The sequence below is a fragment of the Caretta caretta genome, chromosome 7 (assembly GCF_965140235.1).
Source record: "Caretta caretta isolate rCarCar2 chromosome 7, rCarCar1.hap1, whole genome shotgun sequence".
In the NCBI taxonomy this organism is placed as follows: Eukaryota; Metazoa; Chordata; order Testudines; family Cheloniidae; genus Caretta; species Caretta caretta.
The window spans coordinates 18,093,580-18,118,829 of NC_134212.1; the positions used below are offsets into that span (position 1 = coordinate 18,093,580).

Below are 25,250 nucleotides of genomic sequence, written 5' to 3' on the forward strand. Positions count from 1 at the left end.
CACCCCACTCTCCTGCTGGTAATAGCTTATCTAAAGTGATCACTCTCCTTACAATGTGTATGATAATCAAGTTGGGCCATTTCCAGCACAAATCCAGGTTTTCTCACCCTCCGCCCCCCCACACACAAACTCACTCTCCTGCTCGTAATAGCCCATCCAAAGCGACCACTCTCTTTACAATGTGTATGATAATCAAGGTGGGCCATTTCCAGCACAAATTCAGGTTTTCTCACCCCCCCCCTTTTTTCCAAAAACCACACACACAAATTCACTCTCCTGCTGGTAATAGCTTATCCAAAGTGACCACTCTCCTTACAATGTGTATGAAAATCAAGGTGGGCCATTTCCAGCACAAATCCAAGTTTAACCAGAACGTCTGGGGCGCGAGGGGGGTAGGAAAAAACAAGGGGAAATAGGCTACCTTGCATAATGACTTAGCCACTCCCAGTCTCTATTTAAGCCTAAATTAATAGTATCCAATTTGCAAATGAATTCCAATTCAGCAGTTTCTCGCTGGAGTCTGGATTTGAAGTTTCTTTGTTTTAAGATAGCGACCTTCATGTCTGTAATTGCGTGACCAGAGAGATTGAAGTGTTCTCCAACTGGTTTATGAATGTTATAATTCTTGACATCTGATTTGTGTCCATTTATTCTTTTACGTAGAGACTGTCCAGTTTGACCAATGTACATGGCAGAGAGGCATTGCTGGCACATATCACATTGGTGGATGTGCAGGTGAACGAGCCTCTGATAGTGTGGCTGATGCTATTAGGCCCTGTGATGGTGTCCCCTGAATAGATATGTGGGCACAGTTGGCAACGGGCTTTGTTGCAAGGATAAACTCTCACAAATCTTGGGAGACAGGCCAGTCCTTGCCTACAGACAGCCCCCCAACCTGAAGCAAATACTCACTAACAACCGCATACCACACAACAGAACCACTAACCCTGGAACCTATCCTTGCAACAAAGCCCGTTGCCAACTGTGTCCACATATCTATTCAGGGGACACCTTGAAATGGCCCAACTTGATTATCATACACATTGTAAGGAGAGTGATCATTTTAGATAAACTATTACCAGCAGGAGAGTGGGGTGGGAGGAGGTATTGTTTCATGGTCTCTGTGTGTATATAATGTCTACTGCAGTTTCCATGGTATGCATCCGATGAAGTGAGCTGTAGCTCACAAAAGCTTATGCTCAAATAAATTGGTTAGTCTCTAAGGTGCCACAAGTACTCCTTTTCTTTTTGCGAATACAGACTAACACGGCTGTTACTCTGAAACCTGTCATTTATACAGGCAAATTCCAGGATAAGTCTCTTAGTCCTGATTCTTCTCTCACTATAACTGACTTTACACAAGTGCAATTCCAGTGACTTTCAGTGGAGTTAGACCAGAATCTAGCCGTGCATGCCGTGCCCCTGGGAACCTCCACCAAAAACTCAAACTGCAACTCTCCAGGATTGAGAAAGTTTGGCTAACTTTGTTTTTCATTTTCTTAGGCCTCTGTACATCATGGTTCTCAAAGTGGCAAAATGCCAATATGGCCGCTATTTCTACTTTAAATCCACCTCCATCAGAAACAACAGGTTCTGGTGACAAAATTTTGTCTTGGGAAGTCCAGCCCAAATAGGGAGAACAAAGATTTATGAATCGCTAAGTCAGATAAGGTGGAAATTTGTCATCTGAGCAGCACAGACCAGGGCGACAGTCTCTCACTCTCTTGCACATTCAGAGTAATTCCACTGAAGTCACACATCGAAGACACAAAATGTTACATTAAAGTCAATGTACGTCATGCTATACTTGTTTAAAATTGGTGTGAATGAAAACAGAATAAGGCCCAATGGGCCTGTTGTTAGAAAAAAGGGAAATGTTTTATTGTTTGCACTGATATAATCACACACTAGATGGCACCATAGAACTAATAAATGTTTAAACTAGCAGATAAGAAGTTATTCTTGGAGGTGAACATTATGCTATTATTTATTCATAAATGTGTTATTACAATAAACTAAACACATTTTCCACCCTTGCAGACACACCTTGAAAACTGGCAACTTGTATTGCTCTTTGGTCTTCTGTATATTGCAGTGCCATGCAACATTTATGGGAAAAGTAAATCTGACTTGATGAAATATCTTTCCAGTTTTAAAAAGTCATGATATATAGTCTAGGAACATAATGTAATAAAATCTCATTCTGTGTCTCTTGTTTTAAATGTTGCATTGCTTATCTGTATATGCACCTAAGCTGTATTCATGCCTATGCTGCTCTCTGAAAAGATTTGGGGTAAAATATACAAAAGATCGTAAGATCCATTTTCAAAACAGACTTAGGACCCTGAGACCCATTGACTTTCAATGGGACTTAGGTTCTTAAGTCTGTTTTGGGGATTTAGGTTAAGCAGAGCTATGCAAGGGATGGATGCTCCATTTCATAGAGGATTTCAAGATCTCAAATTTTGACTTCATTTCAGATTAGAATGCAAACCAAGTATTTTTAAATTCTCTGCAAAGGAAGATTCTGAAGAATTTCCATGTAAGGTGGGTCAAAATGTTTTAGTTTTGACTTTTTTAAAAAAAATACTTTATAATACAAAATAAAAACAATTCAAAACAAAAAGTGATTTCAAAGTAAAACAAAAAAAAATCAAAACTTTTTTCCAGTTTTCTTCCACTATTAAATTCCAGCAAAATTGACCTGATTTAGCAAAGCATTTTTATTTTGACAGCACTGTATATTCTGATGGAATATGGTTTTATTGAAGTTTCGCCAACCAGCTCTACTTCTAAACCATTGAGGCACTTTTGAAAAAAATTACATTTGATCTGCTGAAAAGATCCTGGTTAAAGATTTTAAAAACAAAGACTATCCAAAAATACTACAAGGGGAAACATTCAGATCCGTATTTTTGAAATTATTCAGCCTGTTCAAATTTTTCCAGCACACATACACATTAATCTGGGAAAGATGGGACTGGGGCAAAGTAATAGCTAGTTTAGCCACATAATTCTGCTGTTGAAAAATCAAACAAATTACATTAATTTCTACCAAGGGTCAGATTCTGATCTTGGTTTCATTAATGTAAATCCACAATAATTCTTCTGAAGTCAATGGAGCTCATTCAGATTTACCCCCAAATCAAAATGTTCACCCGAGACACTTGTATCAATTCTACAACAGAACAAGCCCTCTTTTACCTTAGATGTTTAAGCAAAGGGTACCAGAGTCTGTTAAATTCTGATCCATGGCCCATCCAAATTTACATTCACTATCAGACAAAGAGATGCTTTCTAAACATCCCTGAATGTAAAGCTGAATGTTTATAATTGGTGAAGTGTTATAAACATACTAAATAATATGATTCTTGCAGTGGCATCAAAAGTACCCGATCCTGACTGCTGGTATCAGGGGTTCAATTATTCTGCTTATGGTGACTAATACTTTTGGTTTTCATGACAGAAGTCATTTTGCAACAATAAATCAGTCTGAAAGTGGTTTTTGCTCTGCAAAATATTGGGTAAGATACACTATTACCCAAGTAAATATTAAATGTAGGGTAACATTTTCAAAAGCACCTAAGTGACTTAGGAGCCCATGTTTAATGAGACGTAGGTGCTTTTGAAAATGTTATCCATGCAGTCATTAGCACTGGTTCGTCTAGGTCACTTCCAAGTGAGTGACCACAGCTGATGGCCTTTCCTTGCTGTACGCAGAATTGGTTAGTGATTTCAGTCCATTTCCTAGTGGACAAAACCAGCACAACTGGATTGTAAACTCTAACTTAGATTGTAAGTTCTTTGGGACAAGGGCTCACTTTTTGTTCTGGGTTTGTACAGTGCCTAGCACAGTGGGGTCCTGGTCCATGAGTGGGGCTCCCGTGCAACACAACTAATAGTAATAACAATAAACTGACACCAGTTAGAACTACTGATAGTGTTAGCAGAGGACAAAGACTGAGTGGGTATGGCAGTTGGGCTACCATCTTAGCCCCCAACTTGATCCCTTCAGGTCAAGGTTAGGGCACACTGACAGTATGTTAGCAGAACAGGAGGACGTTTAAACTCCCATTGCTTATACTGGATATGTGGACAAATAGCTTCTCCGGAGCTCTTATCACAGCCACTAAATCCCACTTAACTATTTAAAAGAACAATGCAGTCCACCCTGGTTATATCCCACCTACAAAAACTGGATTTGACAAGCATGTGCAAGTAAACACTTGGGCATTATTACTACAGTGTTGTTAGCACATCTGCCCAGATACATTTATTCTTAACAGGAATCCTACCTAGTCATATTTTATTACTATGACATTGGTACAGAAAGAGAAACTACAGATGTGTGTGTGTGTGTATCACAGTCACATGGCAAATGAGGAACGATCCAAACATGCTGAAAACTCAGCAGCAAGAAAGGTTAGAAGTTGATAGTGGGTGATTAATAATATGCATTATAAACCTGATCCACTGAAGTCATGGAAAGATTCACATTGACCTCAAGAGGCTTTTAGTCAAGCCCTATACACTTAATTTAAAAAAAAAAATCCACAATTTGTCCTGTTTCCTTCTCTGTTTATCTTCATTTGGAGATTCTGTTAGAAGAGTTAAAATGCTGCCTCAAGGTTTGCCACAGACAACTTCACTGAAGTCAGCGGGTTTCCCTAGCGTAAGACAGGGCAGACTGTTCGGTCACATAATTTTTACTACTACTGATAATAGAAGACACAGACCTAGGCCCTGTTTTCCTTGTATTCCCTTACTCATAAAAATGTAGACCTTATTAATGCCAAGAGACCCAGTGAAGTCTGAGTAAAGGTAGATTAGGCCAGGCCCACACACAGTGCAGAAACTAAATGGTACTGTAATCCCAAATGGAGTTTGTATTCTACGAGTGGCAAGGGCGGGACAAGGAGAGCCACAGCAAAAGCCAAGCAGCCCCACAGGGATTGTGACATACATACAGGATCCAGTCCTGGAATTGAATAATCAGCTTGACAAACTCTCGCTCCCCCATTTTCTTCCTGCTGCAGCCTGCCCCAAACATGCAAATCAATGAACTTCTATTGACCAAAACAAAACGAGTACGAGATGAAGCTTTTCCTTGCATGGGTCTGGACAACCGCCGCGGTCCTTGGCGTGCTGAGAAGTGATCAGTCAGTCACATAACGGAGCAGCAGCACTTTTTGGGGTAGTTCTCTGCGTACACCCTATTTTCATCTCCATACACGTAATAGGAATACCGTTCCCCTTGCCACTCGTATTCCACTTTAGTAAGAGGGATCAGCTCAATAGTTTGCCTCTGGAAGAAAGAGAGAGAAAATACAAGGCTAATGAAGCTAAATCTATACAATACAGGAGGATTTGTAAACTCTCTTGGTGGCATTTTCAAAAGCACTTTATGTAGCACTTTGCAATCTGTGTAAACATTAAATAATTAATCCGCACCACACCCCGGGTAAGAGAGCATGATAAGTCCCATTTTACAGATGTGGAAACTGAGGCACACAGAGAAGTGAGCTGACCCATCCACAGGTAATCAGTGGCAGAGTTGCAATTCTAACTCAAGGAGTTCCAGTCTCCCAGTACCATGTTCTATCTCGTTGACAGTTCTCTTATGCTCAGTATTACACTCCCTCCCATTCTAAATCAAATTAAAGATGTTTTAAAGGTCTTGAAATGCAGGCACTTAAGAAAATCCAATCCCTTTAATGTTAATAGTCATTATCCACCTAATGGAAAGTCTTTTGCTCTGGTGCTTGAAGAATTGTTTCAAATGGTCCAATAAAAAAGGGCATGGTGAAACTTGCACAAATGTTAAGCTGGTCCAGTCTGATTTCCACAAACTAGTTGCTTTGCATCCTCTTGTTACACTTGGGCTGCAGTGCACTCACCTGTCTCAGTACACGAGATGTAGATGCAAACTGAGTGTGATGTTGCACAACAGCATTCTGGGAAGCCTGACTGATGGAAGGATCAGGAAAATTCACAACAGGGTAAACCTGGAGAAATGGAAAACATTTAAGACACACAAATTGGAAGGAGATCACAATTGCTTCCAAATATCAGGCCCATCTCAGTCCTGAGGTCTCTCAGGGCTTGTTCCCACTCAGGAAAATTAATCTGAATTAACTAAAGGTGGGAATTTTAAGTGGATAGTTTTAAACTTCATTAAATCTCTGTGTGGACACCGTAATTCAGAATTAAAGTGGCTGTAATTCGGTTTAGTTTAATTCACTTCCAGAGTGAATTAAGGCCACTTCAATTCTGAATTACGGTGCATCCAGACAGGGGTTTAATGCAGTTTAACTAATTCATTTAAAATTCACATCTGTAGTTAATTCAGATTAATTTTCCTGAGTGTCGCAGTGGAGAAAAACCCTCACTCACATGAGTAATCTTTGTTCACAGCAGTGGACCAAATCAATGGAGCTATGCCAATTTACATCAACGAGGATCTGGCTAGTGAGGTAAATGGGATTGCTTGCATAAAGAAAAGCGATTCACGTGAGTACGGTTTTGTAGGACGTTTTGTGCCAGTTGTAAAGAAAACAATTGCATTCTTCCCGAGTATCTTTTTCAGCAGTCTTCATTGCTGCGAGGTATCAGCTAATTGTGTTGCAGTTGCTAAAAACTAAGGGCCTGTCTATACTAGATTTCAAAAGGGGGTTAGTCACACTAGTGCAAGTCATGTCTTACACCGACACAGCACATCTACACTGGGGCAAAAAGTGTACATAAACCCTATGGGCTAAAACTTGAAAAGGAATAGGCTCTGGATTTCCAGGGCAGTAGCCTAATTGCATTTGATTGTGGATTCCTTGGCAGGCTCTAAAGAATCACTGCAATCAATTCCAAATATACCCTGTAGGAAATCCATTATGTATCATCCATTTTGTAGCATCTCCAAAAGCAGATGGTTAAGAAGGACTTGGAGTGTGTTATGAAATACCAAGCCACCCCAAAAAGGAGTGCTTCTGTTATTATTATTTGTATTATGGCAGCACCTAGAAGCCCCAGACATGGGCTCGAACTCAGAACCAGTCTGAGATTAACAAACTATGGTAGGTGCTGTGCAGGGGTGGCTGGTCCCTGGAGAACCTCTAGAGGGTTAGCCACCAGGAAAATCAGAAGAAATCGCATTTATATTTGCTATTTGAAAGCTCCTGCAAATATGTAAACTGGAGAGGAACAAAGCTGCAAAATTTAGATCTGGATTTCCAACATCACAAAGCTGGAGGCTGTTTAGATCTGGGGGGTTTCTTTGGGACCATCTCTAAAGTAAACTGCATGTAACTAAATATATTTGAAATTTATTTATTTGCGTGTGAGCACTGGGAATTTACATGAGCCCAGTGACCATAAACCCATACACTGCTAGCCCAATTGATATATGACCGACAGGCCAAATGCAGGGCAAGTGCACCTTTCAACCCACATACACCCGGATCCGCAGAGGTAAACATGGAACGACATTATCTGCTAGTGTTAATTAGCACATCTCCATTGACTTAAATGGAACTGCACCAGTTTATGCCAACAGAGGATTTGGCCCATTTTTGTGGAGAATATAGGTTGTTAATGAGATCCATGTTGCAGGGATTTACAGGACTTTCCCCTGGTCTGAATAGTAAAAAGTGTTGAACATCTCTCACTCCCAATTGACTTCATTTGGGATTTGCGGGTGAGCAGCACCTCTGGTTATCAAGCCAAAGAGGTGAATTGATACACACACAAAATATCCCAAACCAGCATTTTTTACTAAAAAAAGGAAAACCCTACTGTAGATGACATAGGAGAATTAACTAATTTAGTTACATTAGTAACCAGAATAACAGAGCGCTGTGTTCTCAAATGTCTTTTTCTTCTTGTGACACTTTAAATTCTCAGTAAACTCCACCTCAGGCTATGGGAGTTGTTCTGTTTCCAGACCTCTCATTTTGTTATTTCAAGAGGTGGTAGAGTCTAGAGTTTCATTACCATGGACTGTTCATCAACAAACTTCTTCTGCCCAGTGACCTCCTTGAAGCGGTCAGCAGGAAACCCAGATCTTTGGTCCGCCACATATTCAAAAATGTTGTTCTTCCTACAAGAGCAAGGACACAGATATTGTCACCTATTGTATCTCCTCTTACTCAAATGGATTTTAGAGGGGACCGTCCTTTTTGTGTTTCTTGTGCTACAAAAACATCAAACTCCACAAGGCAGAGTTGTTAAATAAGTTCTCCAGTCTATACTGAGATTCCTGGTAGCAGAGCTTTAAACATACCACATGGTGTTCTTTGTACTTTTCTAATGATAATATGGAGGCATGCTATGCTGGAATGCAAACTTCGAGACTTTGGCATTCAAATTCCAGTTGTAATGGATCCAACTGAAATGCTGAGATGGTTTATTTATATTTGTTCTTTGTAACGATCCTCTTAAAAAGTCCATCAAGTGATATTAAAATAAAATGCCTTTGAAAATTACAAATATTAAAATAACAATGGCTGAACAATCTTTAAGTCAGTGACTGGGCCAACAGAGGACAACAGTGGTTTAATTCAGAACAATATAAAACCATCTGGGAACTCTAACCCAATCTGGAGACTGAAAAGTCAAAGAAGATACTGCACTACAGTAGATTAGCAAAGGGGCAGGATACAAAGCCAGAGGTAAAACTGCTGTTCTGTCAGGCACTTGTTAGACCACCCCGTCTGGTACTCCATGTACCACCCTGGTCATTGAGTCAGGGAAGGACATTTTTTCTCCTTTATATGAAGCGCAGTGTAGAACAACAAGGATCTCATTAATTAAATACGCAGGGAATAACTCTCCTATTCTCTACTGTGGCTCCTCCCTAAATAGTCATCAATGATTAAACAGCCAGTGATGTGATACTGAGTCTAGTCCTAATCTATGTTTCTTTGTTGCTGGCACATCAGAGAGATGATCTGTTGACATAGCCCATAGCTTTGATCCCATTTTACTAAAGGGCCACAACTAAGCTTTCAACTTCACCATGATTACTGTAAATTTTCACAAAGTTTGTCTCCTCCAATTTCTTTCTTAAGATGCTGCTCTCTTTTGGAGCTTTCTGGTAAATTTCAACAGACTTTTTGAAATGATAATTAGCTGGTATGGATATGTGCACAGCCCGACTTTATGAAGCTGGTAATGTTCTTGAAATCCTAACAGCCCCCTTCCTGAGGGAAAGCAGCATATCACAATCTGGCCTGTCAGAACACTGCCAGTTAAACCCTGTATGTACAACAGTGAAGAAGAAGGAGCTTCTCTGCAATTATTTAAAGTTTTATTAGACTTGCCATTTGACTTGAAGCTCAATGTAGTACAGCAACTGTCCTTTTCCTGCACACGTTATGCAGGTTTTGTGGCCTGAACCAGAACAACTGTTGCAACTGTAGACAAAGAATGATAATTAGAATGGATGGTGAGAAACTATTACTACAGTGATTTTGAATGCATACACTGTGTGTGTGCATGGACACACACACATCACACTTCATTTGGCATCACATTGGGGATTCAGTCCAGCCAATGCTTAGTATTTGCCATCGTGTCTACTACCAGGAGTTGTCTCATTGAAGAACATGATTTCAATAAAGTCACTGACCCATTGACTCCTGCTAGAAAGTACTATACCCATTAGCAAGTATTTACAGTATTGAGTCCTAATCTGATATTTTATATATATATGTTTAAGCCATGAAGTCTACTCTCTGTTTCCAGTCACAAGTTTATTTACACTTAGCATGATTCTATAAGTGTTTCCAGCAGCACTGTACAGCTTCACTGCAATGTCTTGGGTAGCTGATGCCACCAAAGCACTGGAGAAACATTGTTCTCCAAGCACAAAGTTCAGTTTCATGTACATGGCAGTTCTGCCACTGAGGTACTGCCACCCCATCAGAAAAATGAGACAGCACAGTAGAACAGACTGACCTTCATCCCAGTGCTACACACTATTCGCAGCTGTAAATTTCAAGGAATAGCTCTTCCAGAGCTAGGCTGCAGCTGGGTTGAATTCTCCAACTGCCCTCCTGCCTTGGAGATAATTGCTTCCCCTGTAACCCATGGCTTCCTAGGGAAGCCATCGAAGGCAATACATCTTCACAAACAGAAAAAACACGAGACTTGCAGGCAGAAAGTGATCAGTGGAGGGAAACACCATGCTCTGCAAATAAACGGAGCTTCCTTATAGGTGGGAAGGAAGTTGGATGGGACTCTACAGGTCTTATTTTGAAGAGCGCATTAAAAAACTCAGGGCCAGCCCCGGCCCCAGAATGAATAATACATTTTGCTCATTCCAGCGGGAGGTTCAACAGCAACAGCTGGACTTCATTGACTATCCTGGGCAGCCACAGCCCAGCACTGAGAGGCATTTTCACAAACCAATCAATACTTGTACAGCTACAGTGGCTAGCTGAGCCCACCTAAGAATCTGACGTTGAACTGTCCCTGAATATAGCAGTATTCCATCCCTGTGCCAACGAGCCCTAGTTTTGAAGCTGATGCTAATTAAAATATGGACTTCCCATGTTGGCTTCTCCTTGAGTGTTGACTCACCTGCTCCGACCAGAACCTCTGCAGTGTGTGCATCTGTCCTCATTCATTTGCTTCCCAGAGCCATGACAAATCCAGCACTGTACCTGCATTAATTAGATGGAAAAGTCAGAGCTATATATACTTTGCCAGAGCAGTTTGCTGGTGTTGTAACCTTCATTTCCTCACATGGAAAATGGATTGCAAGTTTAATAGACTCATAGATCTTTAAGGCCAGAAGGGGTAATTAGATCATCTAGTGTGTACAACACAGGCCATAGAATTTCACATAGTTAACCCTGCACTGAGTCCTGTAACATGTTTGACCAAAGCATTCCTAATAAGCATAAATTAATCTTTAAGGGCCCTACTCCACAAACCACCATTGCACTCAGCACCTTACTACACAAGTAAGTCCCATGAACTGCTTGAGAGATGCTTAGATCTGTGAGCTCTTTGTGACAGAAACTGTCTTTTTGTTCTGTGTTTGTACAGTGCCTAGCACAATAGGGTCTTGGTCCATGACAGAGACTCCTAGGCACTACGATAATACAAATAATAAATAACAATAAATGCTGTAAAACAGAGCACAATACAATTGTGAACTCTTCACAGCCAACCTCACTCCCCTTCTAACCTCCCAAAGCTATTTGATTTCAGCATCTTTGCCTGGTTCTTGGTTTGACACCTTGCCCCAGAATAAATTCAGTCCTAAGCAAAGGATCCCCTTAGGCATGGCTACTCACCTTTCCTTTTCCATGACACTTTGTGCAGCGAATTGTACCTGAACATCGACAATTATGGCAGCCCTTAAATCAAAGGAGAAATTTTAAAGGTTTGACATTTCTTTAATTTAGCTGTTTATGTTACTATCTGGCTGCCTCTTGGTATCCCCCCCGCCCCCTCCCCCCAAAAAAAAGACAATGGGAAATGTTTTTTCTTCTTTATTGGAAACATTCTAGAGAAACCTCATTCTTTACACTTTTATAAGGCCTTTCATTCGAGGTTCATAAAGAGTTATACAGCAACCTACAGCCAAATTACCACCACACTTCTACAGGTGAAACCGGGAGAGAAGTCGTTAAGTAATAGCGAGTCTTTTGTTGCAAAGTAGCTGAAAGCTCATTGGTGCCAACACCCAAAGGTCCATCCAATCAAGTGGGAGAGTGATTCTGAATGATAGCCCATGTATGCACTTCTATAATTTGTGTGAAGTAAGGTTAAAACCAATGTTTACACTAGGGAATTCTAGGAGGGGAAACCGCCACCAGTGTTAACACTAGTTCAACTAGACCCTGGGGTAGCACTAGTGAGAGCCTTAGTGTAGAGAAAAATTCATGCTAAACCAGAATTAGCACAGATGGTAGAGAAGCAAGAAGGGAACAGCCTACGTGAGAGCACGAATGCTACATCTGTGAGTTACAAGCTGCTCTTCACTTACGGATTCTAATTTCCCTTCCAAAGAGAATACCCACACAAATAAATTAAACTATGATACCATGTCCTGTGATTCTCTCAGTTCATTTCTTTCCCTATAAGGGGATAACTGGAATTCAAACATTCCTGACTACAATGAAGCACTTATTGATTATTTTAACAGATGGGTAAACTAAGGCACAGAGCGGCTACTGTGAGACTGTGTCTGAGCTGGGACCAGCACTCAGGAGTACTGATCCCCAGTTCATTTGCTTTACCCATTAGACAATAATAACTTCCATATCAAAGCATATATTAGACTCCTATTGAGTTTGTTCTTGGTCTTTCTTCATGGCTGTGTATTGCCCATTTTCCAGCCTCCACTCCTCCCCACCTTTAAGAAGTAAGATTTAAATGATGGAAGAGGTCACATATTTAAAGTGAGATAACGCCCTCAGAATTCCTTTCTTATTACAAAAGCAAGGGAAAGAAAAACATCTATTAAATCACGCCCTATTAAAATGTCCCAAAGCGTCTCTTTTCCTGGACTGTAGCACTGGTTTCCCAAAAGACAGGGCTTTTTCTCACAAAATACCAGTCCCTCTTGGGCATGATTTTACAAAACACAAAAAAATGTCTCAAGGGAAGCAGAAAGTGGTGCTTCCATATTTGGATAGTGATTTTAAATAGAAATAAAAACTGAAAAAAACAAATAACTCTCTTACTTATAATTAAATTATTTGGGATTCTGATAGATCGAATTCATCTTGATATGAAAAAGCTCCTAAACCTGCCACAAACCTTTAACAAACTTATTCAGTCCTGTAGGTTCAATATCTCTCTCTCGCTCTCTCTGAAATAAAACCTCGCCCCGTATAGTACTTTTCCCTCATAGATCTAAGAACATTTTACAAAGGAGTTAAGTATCAGCTATGATTATATTAGCTTTTACACTCTGTATATACTCACACTGGGCTTTATTCATGATTGTCCTAAGAACCCTAAATGGGCCATGTGGTATCTCCTGGTGTAGGAGGAACCTGCAGATGGTGCAACACTGGCATAACTGGCTCTATGCATCTTCCCCTCCACTCCGCACTGAATCCCTCATTGCAGAGTGCGCGTCAGGGGGATTCTTTGAGAAGTGAAGGTGGCTATGGTGTTCCCCTGCCCCAGCTGTCATAATAGCACATTAGGGAAGCAGATTTATCCAGCTCAGTTCAAATTAGGGCAGCCCTGAGGCTGAGGATGTCCCCACCTGGTCAAAGACATGGGAGCATAAACTCTGGCAAATGAAGTATAAAAATATAATTAGGAAGGCCAAAAAAGAATTTGAAGAACAGCTAGCCAAAGACCCAAAAAGTATTAGCAAAAAAAATTTTTAATACATCAGAAGCAGGAAGCCTGCTAAACAACCAGTGGGGCCACTGGACAATCAAGATGCTAAAGGAGCACTCACAGAGGATAAGGCCATTGCGGAGAAGCTAAATGAATTCTTTGCATCGGTCTTCATGGTTGAAGATGTGAGGGAGATTCCCAAACCTGAGCCATTCTTTTTAGGTGACAAATCTGAGGAACTGTCTCACACTGAAGTGTCATTAGAGGAGGTTTTCGAACAAATTGATAAACTAAACAGTAATAAGTCACCAGGACTAGATGGTATTCACCCAAGAGTTCTGAAGGAACTCAAACGTGAAATTTCAGGACTACTAACTGTCGTCTGTAACCTATCATTTAAATCAGCTTCTGTACCAAATGACTGAAGGATAGCTAATGTGACACAATTATTAAAAAAGGCTCCAGAGATGACCCCAGCAATTACAGGCTGGTAAGCCTGACTTCAGTACCGGCCAAACTGGTTGAAACTATAGTAAAGAACAAAATTGTCAGACACATAGATGAACATAATTTGTTGGGGAAGAGTCGACATGGTTTTTGTAAAGAGAAATCATGCCTCACCAATCTACAAGAATTCTTTAAGGGGGTCAACAAGCATGTGGACAAGGGGGATCCAGTGGATGTAGTGTATTTAGATTTTCATAAAGACTTTGACAAGGTCCCTCACCAAAGGTCCTTAAGCAAAGTAAGCAATCATGGGATAAGAGAGAAGGTCCTCTCATGGATTGGTAACTGGTTAAAAGATAAGAAACAAAGGGTAGGAATAAATGGTCAGGTTTCAGAATGGAGAGAGAGGTAAATACTGGTGTCCCCAGTGGTCTGTACTGGGCCCAGTCCTATTCAACATATTCATAAATGATCTGGGAAAAGGGGTAAACAGTGAGATGGCAAAAATTGCAGATAATACAAAACTACTCAAGATAGTTAAGTCCCAGGCAGACTGCGAAGAGCTACAAAGGGATCTCTCAAAACTGGGTGACTGGGCAACAAAATGGCAGATGAAATTCAATGTTGATAAATGCACATTGGAAAACATAATCCCAACTATACATATAAAATGATGAGGTCTAAATTGGCTGTTACCACTCAAGAAAGAGATCTTGGAGTCATTGTGGATAGTTCTATGAAAACATCCACTCAATGTGCAGTGGCAGTCAAAAAAGTGAACAAAACATTGGGAATCATTAAGAAAGGGACAGATAATAAGACAGAAAATATCATATTTCCTCTATATAAATCCATGGTATGCCCACATCTTGAATACTGTGTGCAGATGTGGTTGCCCCATTTCAAAAAAGATATATTGGAATTTAGGAAGATTCAGAAAAGATTCAGAAAAGGGCTGTGGGAAGCTGGCCGCTGCTTCCCACAGCCCCCATTGGCCTGGAACGGCGAACTGCGGCCAATGGGAGCTGCAATCGGCCGAATCTGTGGACGCTGCAGTTAAACAAACCATCCCGGCCCGCCAGCAGATTTTCCTGATGGGCCGCGTGCGGGAAGCAGCGGCCAGCACATCCCTCAGGCAACACATTCCTCGGCCCACAATGATCTCCACATGGATAGATGATACTTAATCCTGCCTTGAGTGCAGGAGACTGGATTAGATGACCTATCGAGGTCCCTTCCAGTCCTACAATTCTATGATTCTATGATTATAATACCTTTAATGAAGACGTATGGGGCACTTTGACTCTGGTTATGTTGTCTATGAACAAGGTAGGAACTTCCACTTGTATATTCCATGGCAAAGGAGCTGGCCCAAGCAAAAAGGAGTCAACAAATTCATCTGAAGCAGAAACAAAACTGTATTGAGTACAAACACCTGGTATTTCCTGACACCTGCAATTAAATCATGCCACACCTGTATCTGTTATGTTGATCCCAGTTAAGGTGATTAACTAAAATAAATACCATTTTTAGGTCAAAGAGTTCCATTGTTTACTAACCATAATTTCTTTCCTGCCCCAAAAAGGAAAATGTTATAGAGTATTTTGTAAATACAATCAATTCCAGCTAAAATATTCAACCAAAATGGTATGAATGCAGCATAGTCAAATTTCCTCTGAGAAATTAAGATTACAAAAAAATCAAACTCACCGTTGTTTCCCAAATTCAGTGAAAAACACTTCCTGAGAGCCCTAATCCTGCAAACACTTTTCTGCATGCTTATCTTTACTACTATGAGTAGTCCCAATTGAAATCAAGGTTAGCAAAATTAAGCAAATGCCTAAGTGTTTACAGGATCAGGAACATATTAGTTACAAGCAATTGTGTTCAGTAAATCTTGGCTTCATGTCCCCAATGAATGGAATGGTCAGTGATCATGAAAAAGAAAAAGAAATCCTTAAACTGAGAGATAGCCAAGAAACCCCCCCCCCCTTTTTTTTTTTTTTTTTTTTGCTCTGCTTCCCTCAGGAGGAATAGAATCACTCCACACCAGTTTGGCAAATCCCTCCATGATTATATGACTCAACTAGACACAGTCAAAAAAAAGGTTGCAAAATATCTTGAAAATTTCTAAGTCATCCATTTTGCAAGTTGCAAAAAGGAATGATTATTGTTTGTTTGAAATTTTTCATGAAACCAAGAATTTTCAGGGTTTGGGTCTTTGCTCCCCCCACCCTTTCTTGGCCTTTTTTTTCTTCCATCAGCTCCCACCCCTATTTTTCCCCTTTCTTTTTTTTCCCCCTCCATTCCTTTATCTTTTTTTTTTTTTTTTTTGCCTGTCAAAAAGAGGAGGAAAAGGAAAAAACAAAAACTGGGGAAAAAATGAAAAGTGAAAATGATTCATTCCCAGTTAAATCAATAAAGCAGAAATTTCTTTACAGATTTTTTTTTTTGCAAAATTTTTCATTTTTGAAAAAAAGGCCATTTTTCAGCAAAAATGTTTGCTTTGAAAAATTTCAACCAACTCTATCTGACGTGTTGCCTGAAGGCTACCAGAACCCAAATCTCTTCTGGTTTGCCAACTCCTAATAACTCTGAAATGTTGGTTGTCTCCTAGTTTCTATAACATTTGCCTTACGATAGACCGCAGTGTTCCCCCCATTACATTAGAACTGTATAAATTAGGCACGAAATCTCAGTAAGCTCCAGTACACACCAGAACGTCTGTGTTCTTATGGAGTTAGAACGCTTCCTTCAAGGATCTAGTTTATTTCAACTTCCAAACTACATAAATCATATACCACACTCATAAATCAACTGGCTTATCGTGCTTAAGGTGTGTAATGAATTGTCATAGTATTTTTATCTGGGCATGTGTTTTATTTTATTTTTAATAACTGCAGTTTGGCAGCTGAGTAGGAAGGTAACTTTTCCTGTGCAAATTTTTCATTACCTTCTGGCAGAAATGCACAACACAGCAGTTAGACCTGTACTATAGAAGAGGCTGATCATGCAAGATTCTTACTTGACATCAGAATCCTACTTACCCCTGTAAGGTGTTGTCTTCCATTCAGATGATCTGGATTCAGTGAAGGTCTCTAGCCGATACTAAAAAAATAATTAATTAACATAAAACAAAAACCTGTAACAACCCCAAAGTGGGAGTGATTGGGCATTCAATGCAGTCTATACAAAAACCCAATTGGGACTGCAATCTGTGGCGCTTAAGAAAGTAAATTCACACTAGCCAAAATAATGACCAATCTCACTGTTGACAGGGTGAGGTGATATCTTCATAGAATGCTGCGTTATGGGCCTGAGCCAAAGTCTATCAAAGTCACCAGGAAACTTTCCACTGTTATCAATGGTCTTTTGATCAGGCCCTATATTTGTTCTATACCAGCGATTCTCAACCCACGGCCTGCGGGCCGCATGCAGCCCAGTTAGCACACAGCAGCGGCCCAACTCAGCTGTGAGCTAAAGGCCACAGGCTCCAGGCTCCCGGCTGCCCTGCTGCATGGCAGGCTCCAGGGTCAGGGTCCTGGCTGCCCCTTGGCCCCCTGCCGTGGGGTCTGGGCAGCCGGCTGCCCTGCCGCATGGCACACTCTGGGCTCCGGGCTGCTGGCTGCCACCCAGCCCCACACAGTGGGGCTCGGGGTCTAGGCAGCCTGCTGCCGCCACCCAGCCCCACATGGCGGGTCTGGGGTCAGGGTCCTGGTTGCCCCCTGGTCTTGCACAGCTGGGGTCAGGGGTCCCCGAGCAGCAGGGTCTGGGGTCGGGGTCCCTGTCCCCTGCTCCACACCCAGCTCTCCATTCCTGGCCCCACTCTGTGGAGGGGTCTCTGGGCGGAGGGCGCTGAGCATAGGAGTTTACGGGGGGGAGTTAGGTGGGAGATATTGTGGTTCTCACCCTGCAGCCCAAATAACACTTTGTGGGCCGTATATGCAGCCCACAATGATAAATAGGATGAGAACCACTGCTCTATACTCTAAAAACCAAAAACACCAATAAGGCTATCATACCTGCTCTATTTAGTTGCCCTATTTCTTTTTGTTTTAGTCATTCGCTTCTTCTTTATTTACCTTCTCATTTGACTATTTTCCTCATATCTCCTCCCTCTCTTCTATCCCCACACACTTCTGCTCTTCACTTTAGTTTCACCTAAGCTAACGCTATCTATCTATGGGTTTCCAGAGTACAAGTCGCCATGGAATATTCGCTGTTGTTTGGAATTCAGTGGTTGGTCCTATTAATTAACAATGGCTATATCCAAAAGCTGTTTCTCTCTCTGACATTGTCTATGCTGTCAGTTTTTCAGGATATTTCCCACTGTTCACTACCAATGGTGCATCTCCAATGGTTCTAGGGGTGGTGGCTGACCTTTTTACCCAGGTCCTTACCCTATTTGGAGCAGGGATCAAAATGGAATATATAATTTTTAAAGACTTGACACTGGCAAAAAAGGTCCATAGCAATGGAATCAAATTATGAACCTATATTTTTCCCGATTCTAAACCAAGCAATCATTGAAAAGCTACGAAGTGGAAGTAGCTCTTTGCTGTCAGTCTAAAGATTCCATTCCCTTTATGAGTCCCGAGATGTTCAGAGCATGCAAACACAATTCCAAACTGAAGCTAGCCACACCACCCCACTGGGAATTTCTCAGTAAGGGGGCTATTGCATGGGTAAGGGTAATTTGCAACGCTTGGCAGCTGTTTGATCCCCGTGAAATGCCCAGCTCCTGCTGAAGTTAGTGGACAAACTCCACTGACTTCAGTGTGAGTAAGTTGGGCTGCAAAAGATGAACATACTCTGTAGGTGTTGAATGGCTGCAGATTCCGAAACACCATTTCCTTGGCAGGGGCCGAGCTGTAGCAGCACTTACTGGCCGCGTACTGTATAAGAGCTTCTTTGGCTGCATCTTCTGAAACAGCAGGAATGCTACCAGAAAGAGAGAAGAAAGCGTGGACCGGTTTGAAATTGCCTTTCAATTTGCAGAGCAATTCTGCCGTGCGCTAAACATCCACCCTTCCCCTTTCAGAAGACATCCCAGCATCACACATTCTCCCATATAAGGCCTTGACCTAATTTACATAGCACTCCGCTGCACTGACAGAAAAATGCTGGATAAGATGACTTAGTCCTACAAGCATCAGGTTTGGAAAAACCTAGACTCTCTTAGAGATTCAAATCCCAGGAACGATAACTCAAGCCTTCATCTCTCCCAAGAAATGAGGCAGTTTAGGATGAGAGGTGTTTAGGATGCAACATTAACAAGTGAGGTCCTGTCAGAATTTCATGGACACTGGTACCTGATTTTCAACCATCAGGTCAACATGTCTCTGAGAATGTGAAAATGTATGCCTATTGTGTACCTCAGATGTGTGCATGTAAAATCCCTGAATTTGCTCACCCATGGCTAAGTGCATGCTTATCTACTCAGCAGTGTATGCTGATCATGGCTTTGTGCGCACATATCTTGACGTGTAAGGTAGGCACCCACATGCTGGCTGAAAAGGGGGAGGGCCTAAAGCTCCCATAGCACCATTGATCAAAGCAGTGTCTGACCCCATATCATTGGCCAAAAAATTCCCCCTGCTCTCTTGTGTGCAGTGTGCCAGTTGGCTGCCACCCTCTCATCAGCTGTGTTGATTGTGCTTAGTTTACAAAGGATGCAGGATAACTCTTAATCATCATCATTACATTTGAAAGCACATCTTACTTCCAGTCTGTTTGGGCTGGAGGGGGCCCACCTCCATGATCAGTCACCAGATCTGATGGAGGAGGTAAACCTTTTCCTCCTGCGAGAAACGAAAAGGTAGAAGTTGGCATTTTACAGGTTTAGAGAGACACACATTTGTTACTTGTCCTTCAGTTCCTGCCTGCTTTTGAAATAAGGCCAAAATCACCGGTTTCTGTCTTGTTCTAATGAACGGCCTCTGATTAGCACAGGACACACAAAATATCTCAGAGGAAAACTGATCCATTAGAGAAAAAGAGAGAAATCAGGATTATTCATTGGATAGTTCAGCAGGGGTAAAGAGGCAATTGTGTGGCACAGCAGGGGTAGGGGGTTCTGGCATAGGTGGGGGTAACTCGCAACTTTGGCAGCTGTTTGATCCCAGTGGAATCTCTCTCCTACCCTATCACTTGGGAAAATGCCACAGATAACAAGATTACATTCAGGAATATAGAAAAGACAGTGTCAATCAGCTGATACAAAACGCTGTACACTGACTTCCTTTTAAAGAGATAGACAATCTCAGGAAAAAGAATAGTCTGTGGGTTTATGTACTAACCACCATCGCCCAGTGCTGTGCCTTCATAGCCGGAGATCTCGTCTATTGGATAAGCAGGGGGAGCAGAGGGTTCTTCTCCATTGGTCATGTGATCAGGAGCGACGGCACCTACAGCATAAAGAGTTTAACAATAGAAAGTTGTCATAATGTCCTCACTTAAACATGCAACGAACCAACTAGGTTCCTGGATAAACAGAATGCTTTATATTGAGCCCAATTCTCCTCCCAGTCACATCAGAGCTACACTAGTGTAAAACTGGTATGAGAGGAGAATCAGACTTCTGGTCTTTAATCAGATAAGTGTTTGAGATATGCCAGGAAGTTCTGCCTTAAAAATGGTAGCAATGGGTGACCTCTGTCATGCACATGGAGACTACTGATGAGCAAACTTCCATAAGGTTTGAGGTGTGGCCAGGATAAAAACCTATGAATTGAGATGTCTGCTTGACTCTCTTCGAAATAAGAGTCTGCAAAATAAGCCTGAAAATCTCATAAGAAAATCTGTGTTCCTGTGGTTCTGTTTGCTTCTTGCTGCAATGGAAGTATCACAAAAGCCTCTCTTGTGGAATTTCATTACTTCTGCTTATGGCTTCAGACAGAATGAGAAAGCACAAACATTAAGTAAACCCAGGGAAATATATTATATGAACACTTACTCTTTTTAATCCAACCAAAACTTTCAGTAAAGTTTTGAACAGAGATTTGAATCAATGCTTACCAGTGCAGGCTGATGAAATCTGAATGTCGGTAGCTGAAATGGACATTTAAGGAGGACTCAGAGCCTGTTTGAATCCACCTGTAGCAAACTATGACTCATGTTACTCACTAGTAGCAACACTAGAGGGAGCCATACCGAACCTTGTTATCTATCACAAGCAGGAACTGAAGATGAGGGAAAGAAAATAAATAGATCCTTATGATCAGAGCACTGAGCTCTTCTGAAGAAATGAAAGTCTCTTCCACTCTCTCATTCTGAATGTCAGCATAGTGGTTCAATTTGCAATTGTTTAATTGCAAGCATTTTAATTGCTGAACCACAAACACAAGTCACTCAGCAGGAAGAAAAGTAAATAACTTTATGCTGATTCCCATTAACTAACTAGATGTTGATGTTTATTCACAAAAACGGGAAGAAATTTGCATTTCAAAGGACAATGCATTACGCACTTTGTGCATCAATCTCTTCATGACTCCGCACTCCTTCTATAGTGTCAAAATTCCCACTGACTTCAAGCAAGGAGTGCAGGATTGGGAACGCCCGGTTGAAAAGGGACCCTGGCAGCTCCAGTCAGCACTGCTGACCAGCTGTTAAAAGTCCGGTTGCCAGCACAACGGGGCTGGCAGGCTCCCTACATGGCTCTGCGCAGCTCCCAGAAGCACCCGGTATGTCCAGCCCAGCTCCTACACGCAGGGGCGGCTGGGAAGCTCCACGCCCATGGGTGCCGCCCCCGCAGCTCACATTGGCTGTGGTTCCTGGCCACTGGGAGCTGCTGAGCTGCCATTCGGGGTGGGGGCAGCGCATGGAGCTTCCCTGATCACCCTGCACCTACAGGCCACAAGGATATGCTGGCCATTTCCAGGAGCTGTGCAGAGCCAGGTACGGAGCCTGCCTTAGCCCTGCTGCACCACCGACCAAGAGCCACCTGAGGTAAGCGCCGCCTATCTGGAGCCCGCACGCCAACTCCCTGCCCCAGACCTAAGCCCCCTCCCATATCCAAATTCCCTCCCAGAGCCTGCACCTCGAACCCCCGCCGCGCCCTAACCCCGGCCCCCAGCTCGGAACCCCCTCCCACACTCCAAACCCCTCGGCCCCAGCCCAGAGCCCCCTCCTGCATCCCAAACCCCTCATCCACAGCCCCACCCCAGAGTCACAACCCAAGCTGGAGCCCTCATCCCCTTCTGCACCCCAACCCCCTGCCCCAGCCCAGTGAAAGTGAGTGAGGGTGGGGGAGAGCGAGCAATGGAGGGAGGGGGGATGGAGTGAGTGGAGGACAGGACCTCGGGACAGGGGCGGTGAAAGGGCAAGGCCTCTGGGCAATGGGCAGGGCAGGGCAGGGGTGGGGCAAAGGTGTTTGGTTTTGTCCAATTAGATAATTGGCATATCTAGATTGGGTCCATTCTGAGTTCCCTGTCAAAGACTGAAACAAGAACTGGCGCAGCCAGCAAAGCAAACATCAGTGTCACAAGAGTCATTGATTGCTCAGGTTTTCATACCAAAATATCCTTCAGCAGAGGCATGAGACATCTGATCAACAGCTCCATAACACTGGCTGGAAACTCTGATCGAAAAAGCAAAAGAAAACAGGCAATCTGAGTGTTTAGGAATAAACATGTAGAAAAAAGGCAATGGGGAAGTGGACATGGAGAAATGAGAGAACTGGAGCGATGCGGAAGGGCAAAAGTAGAGAGATCGCAAGAAGAATCTTTCTGCTCTAAAGACATTTTACGGATTCTTTGGACTTTATGGAAAGACTGATGTGCTTGGTGCTCAGCACTTCTGAAAATCAGGCCACTTACTGAGATAGTTAAATCAGGATGTGAGTAACTAATTTAGGCATTGACTTTTGTAAATCTCAGCCATTGTGCCTAATTTGGACGGAGACACATTTTTCCTCTTTAAAGCACCCTGGCCGTACCAGCCTAGAATATGCTTTATATTTGGGAAGGCATGAACTGCTGTAGCTTCGCATTTCAGATGCCACGATACGATTTTATTGAGCAGACGACTAAACCTAGGATGCAAAACAATATGACACACTTAGCTTGATGGATACTCCTACACAAATTCTGAAAGGCTGTTATGATGCCAGTTAATATCAATGCTTTATTGGGAAATATTTTCTAGATCACAAATGACCTCAAATTATAGAAATACTCCTCAAGTTGCTCCGCCAAAAGCCTTCACTGGCATTTCCATTCTGACACCTGGTTTTGGGGGTGTAAAATCTGTATGAAAAAATTGATCTGCACTGCAAAGTTGTACGAAATCAGTGTCTTCTTAGCCTGTGCAATAACACTGACATTTTGCATGTCTTAATAACTTTTGTGTTATAGGATCACTATGCTTGTCCACAGGGTGAGAAAGTTTCTCACTGTTTGAAGGATCCATTTAAAAATTATTATATTAGAAACTTAACACACAAGGAAAACTGACTTTAATATAAGCAAAATTAGGAGGCACATAATACGGTACTGGAGGCAAAGTAATTCTATAGTTTCATGGTCAACACTTGAAAAGCAACAAGTCTCAGCTCAGTGGTTACATCTGTCGAGTACTGCTGATATTACTGCATCACCTTCACAGAACCCGCTACTGTATTTCTTTGCCATCCATGGGCTAAGAGCAGCACCTGGATGAAGAGTAGCTGAATGAATCTGAATCCTGGAAAGGCTGAAGTGATGACAATGAGAGGGAAACACACCGAAGTCCCCTCTATAGAACATGACTATCCAAGGAAGGCATCTGTCCTCAGGTGGTTACCATGTACTCCTAGGACAGCTCCATCCCATTGAAACGACAGAACTCTATCAGCCTTCAGGGTGAAACTCAAGTGTGCAGGAGACAGAGTTTTTTCTGAGACCGGCCGCAGACCTGGAACTCACTCTTGGAAGATAGCCTCAGCCACTTCAGAGGAAAACTCACAGCCCAATTCTCTAACCCAGACAACCAGCTAAAACACTAGTGTGCACACACACAACACACACTGCAGTCCTTGCTGCCAGAACCTTTGCTGCTGTAAGTCATATATTTCAATGGAATTACACTGATTTACACCAGCCCTGGATCTAGGGTGACCAGATAGCAAATGTAAAAAATCGGAACAGGGTCTGGGCAGCAATATGAGTCTATATAAGAAAAAGCCGCCCAAATCAGGGCTGTCCCTATAAAATCGGGACATCTGGTCACCCTAAGTGGATCTGGCCCCATATCTTTTGGGTACACATCACTTTGGGGGGGAACGCAGCTAGATCACCCACTCCCTCGCTAAAACCCTGTGGCCCACTCACCCCTCCCACTTCCTATTCAAGCTAACACCAAAGCCCGGCTGCGTGAGGCTGAGACATGCTCCCTCTGGGGAAAACTTTGGGCTGCTCTGTGCGCAGCTGACCCTGGGGCGCATCCACTGCTTTCCTAGGAGAGCCCTGCAGGAAGTGAGTGCCTGGCTCGGTGTTAGGGCCCCTGCCCGGAGGCAGTCTGGACTGATTAGAGGAGCAGAGGGGTAATTCCGAGACCGGCACATGGAGGGGACAGCTGGGCGCTCCAGATCTCTGGCTCCCTTGCCCCAAAGCCCCCAGTCGCTGTTGTCTCGGATCAGTGCGTTTCCAGGGCCGCTGCTCCGCCCCACCGCAGGAACAGAAACGAAAGCGAAAGGCAGGCAGGCTGCGCTCTCCCGAAAGAGACTCCCGACCAGTCCCAAAGAGGAGTCGAACTTGTGAAGCCCTCACCTGATCGCCTGGCCCTCCGCTGCCATAGCTGCTGGGGGGATCCTGCACGCTGGCGGGGGGCTGCTCTGCTTTGCCTAGTCACCCACACCCACTTGTGCGCTGATGCTTTTCCTTGGGGAAAGCCAGCCCCTTGCTTTTGGTTCCGTCCTCCGCACCCTTCATATGCCGGTTTGGGGGGGGGAGTTACTCCTCACACGTTCTTGTCAACTGCTGGAAGTGGCCCATCTTGGTTATCACTACAAAAGGTGTTTGTTTGTTTGTTTGTTTCTCTCCTGCTGGTAATAGCTCACCTTAACTGAAAAAAGAATAGGAGGACTTGTGGCACCTTAGAGACTAACCAATTTATTTGAGCATAAGCTTTCGTGAGCTACAGCTCACTTCATCAGATGCTGTAGCTCACGAAAGCTTATGCTCAAATAAATTGGTTAGTCTCTAAGGTGCCACAAGTACTCCTTTTCTTTTTGCGAATACAGACTAACAAGGCTGCTACTCTGATACCTCACCTTAACTGATCACTCTCCTTATCCTGTGTATGATAACACCCATTGTTTCATGTTCTGTGTGTGTGTGTATATATATATACATACATATATATATATATATATATATATATATTACTGTATTTTCCACTGCATGCATCTGATGAAGTGGGTTTTAGCCCACGAAAGCTTATGCTCAGATAAATTTGTTAGTCTCTAAGGTGACACAAGTCCTCCTGTTCTTTTTGTCTCTGCAGAGGCTGATGCCTGGAACATT

The 25,250-nt window shown here is 42.6% G+C and overlaps 1 protein-coding gene across 2 annotated transcripts; it reads right to left on the minus strand.

The window, feature by feature from the left end:
- Nucleotides 1-1,856: 1,856 nt before the first annotated feature.
- Nucleotides 1,857-24,612, minus strand: LOC125639321 (protein SSUH2 homolog). Of its 2 annotated transcripts, XM_048856101.2 has the most exons (13): nucleotides 24,495-24,612; nucleotides 22,263-22,327; nucleotides 20,049-20,156; nucleotides 19,472-19,550; nucleotides 18,561-18,690; nucleotides 16,797-16,857; nucleotides 15,024-15,148; nucleotides 11,295-11,357; nucleotides 10,573-10,655; nucleotides 9,312-9,404; nucleotides 7,984-8,089; nucleotides 5,898-6,005; nucleotides 1,857-5,305 (listed from the first exon to the last, which is right to left on the minus strand). In XM_048856101.2, exons 1-13 carry the CDS (start codon nucleotides 24,518-24,520, stop codon nucleotides 5,165-5,167), a joined length of 1,188 nt encoding a protein of 395 aa, XP_048712058.2. In that variant the 5' UTR covers nucleotides 24,521-24,612; the 3' UTR covers nucleotides 1,857-5,164. The 2 variants fall into 2 exon arrangements, with proteins under 2 accessions (XP_048712058.2, XP_048712059.2); XM_048856102.2 differs by lacking the exons at nucleotides 22,263-22,327; nucleotides 24,495-24,612 and adding an exon at nucleotides 20,767-21,730.
- Nucleotides 24,613-25,250: the final 638 nt, after the last annotated feature.

Excerpts from the sequence above, each read along its gene's own strand:
- LOC125639321 (XM_048856101.2), bottom strand. The coding sequence starts at position 24,520 with ATGGCAGCGGAGGGCCAGGCGATCAG. Across the intron at positions 20,157-22,262 it reads CTCTGCTGAAGGATATTTTG|GTGCCGTCGCTCCTGATCAC; the intron begins GTATGAAAACCT and ends TTTATGCTGTAG. Across the intron at positions 8,090-9,311 it reads ATTGAGCTTCAAGTCAAATG|GAAGAACAACATTTTTGAAT; the intron begins GCAAGTCTAATA and ends TTGCTCTTGTAG.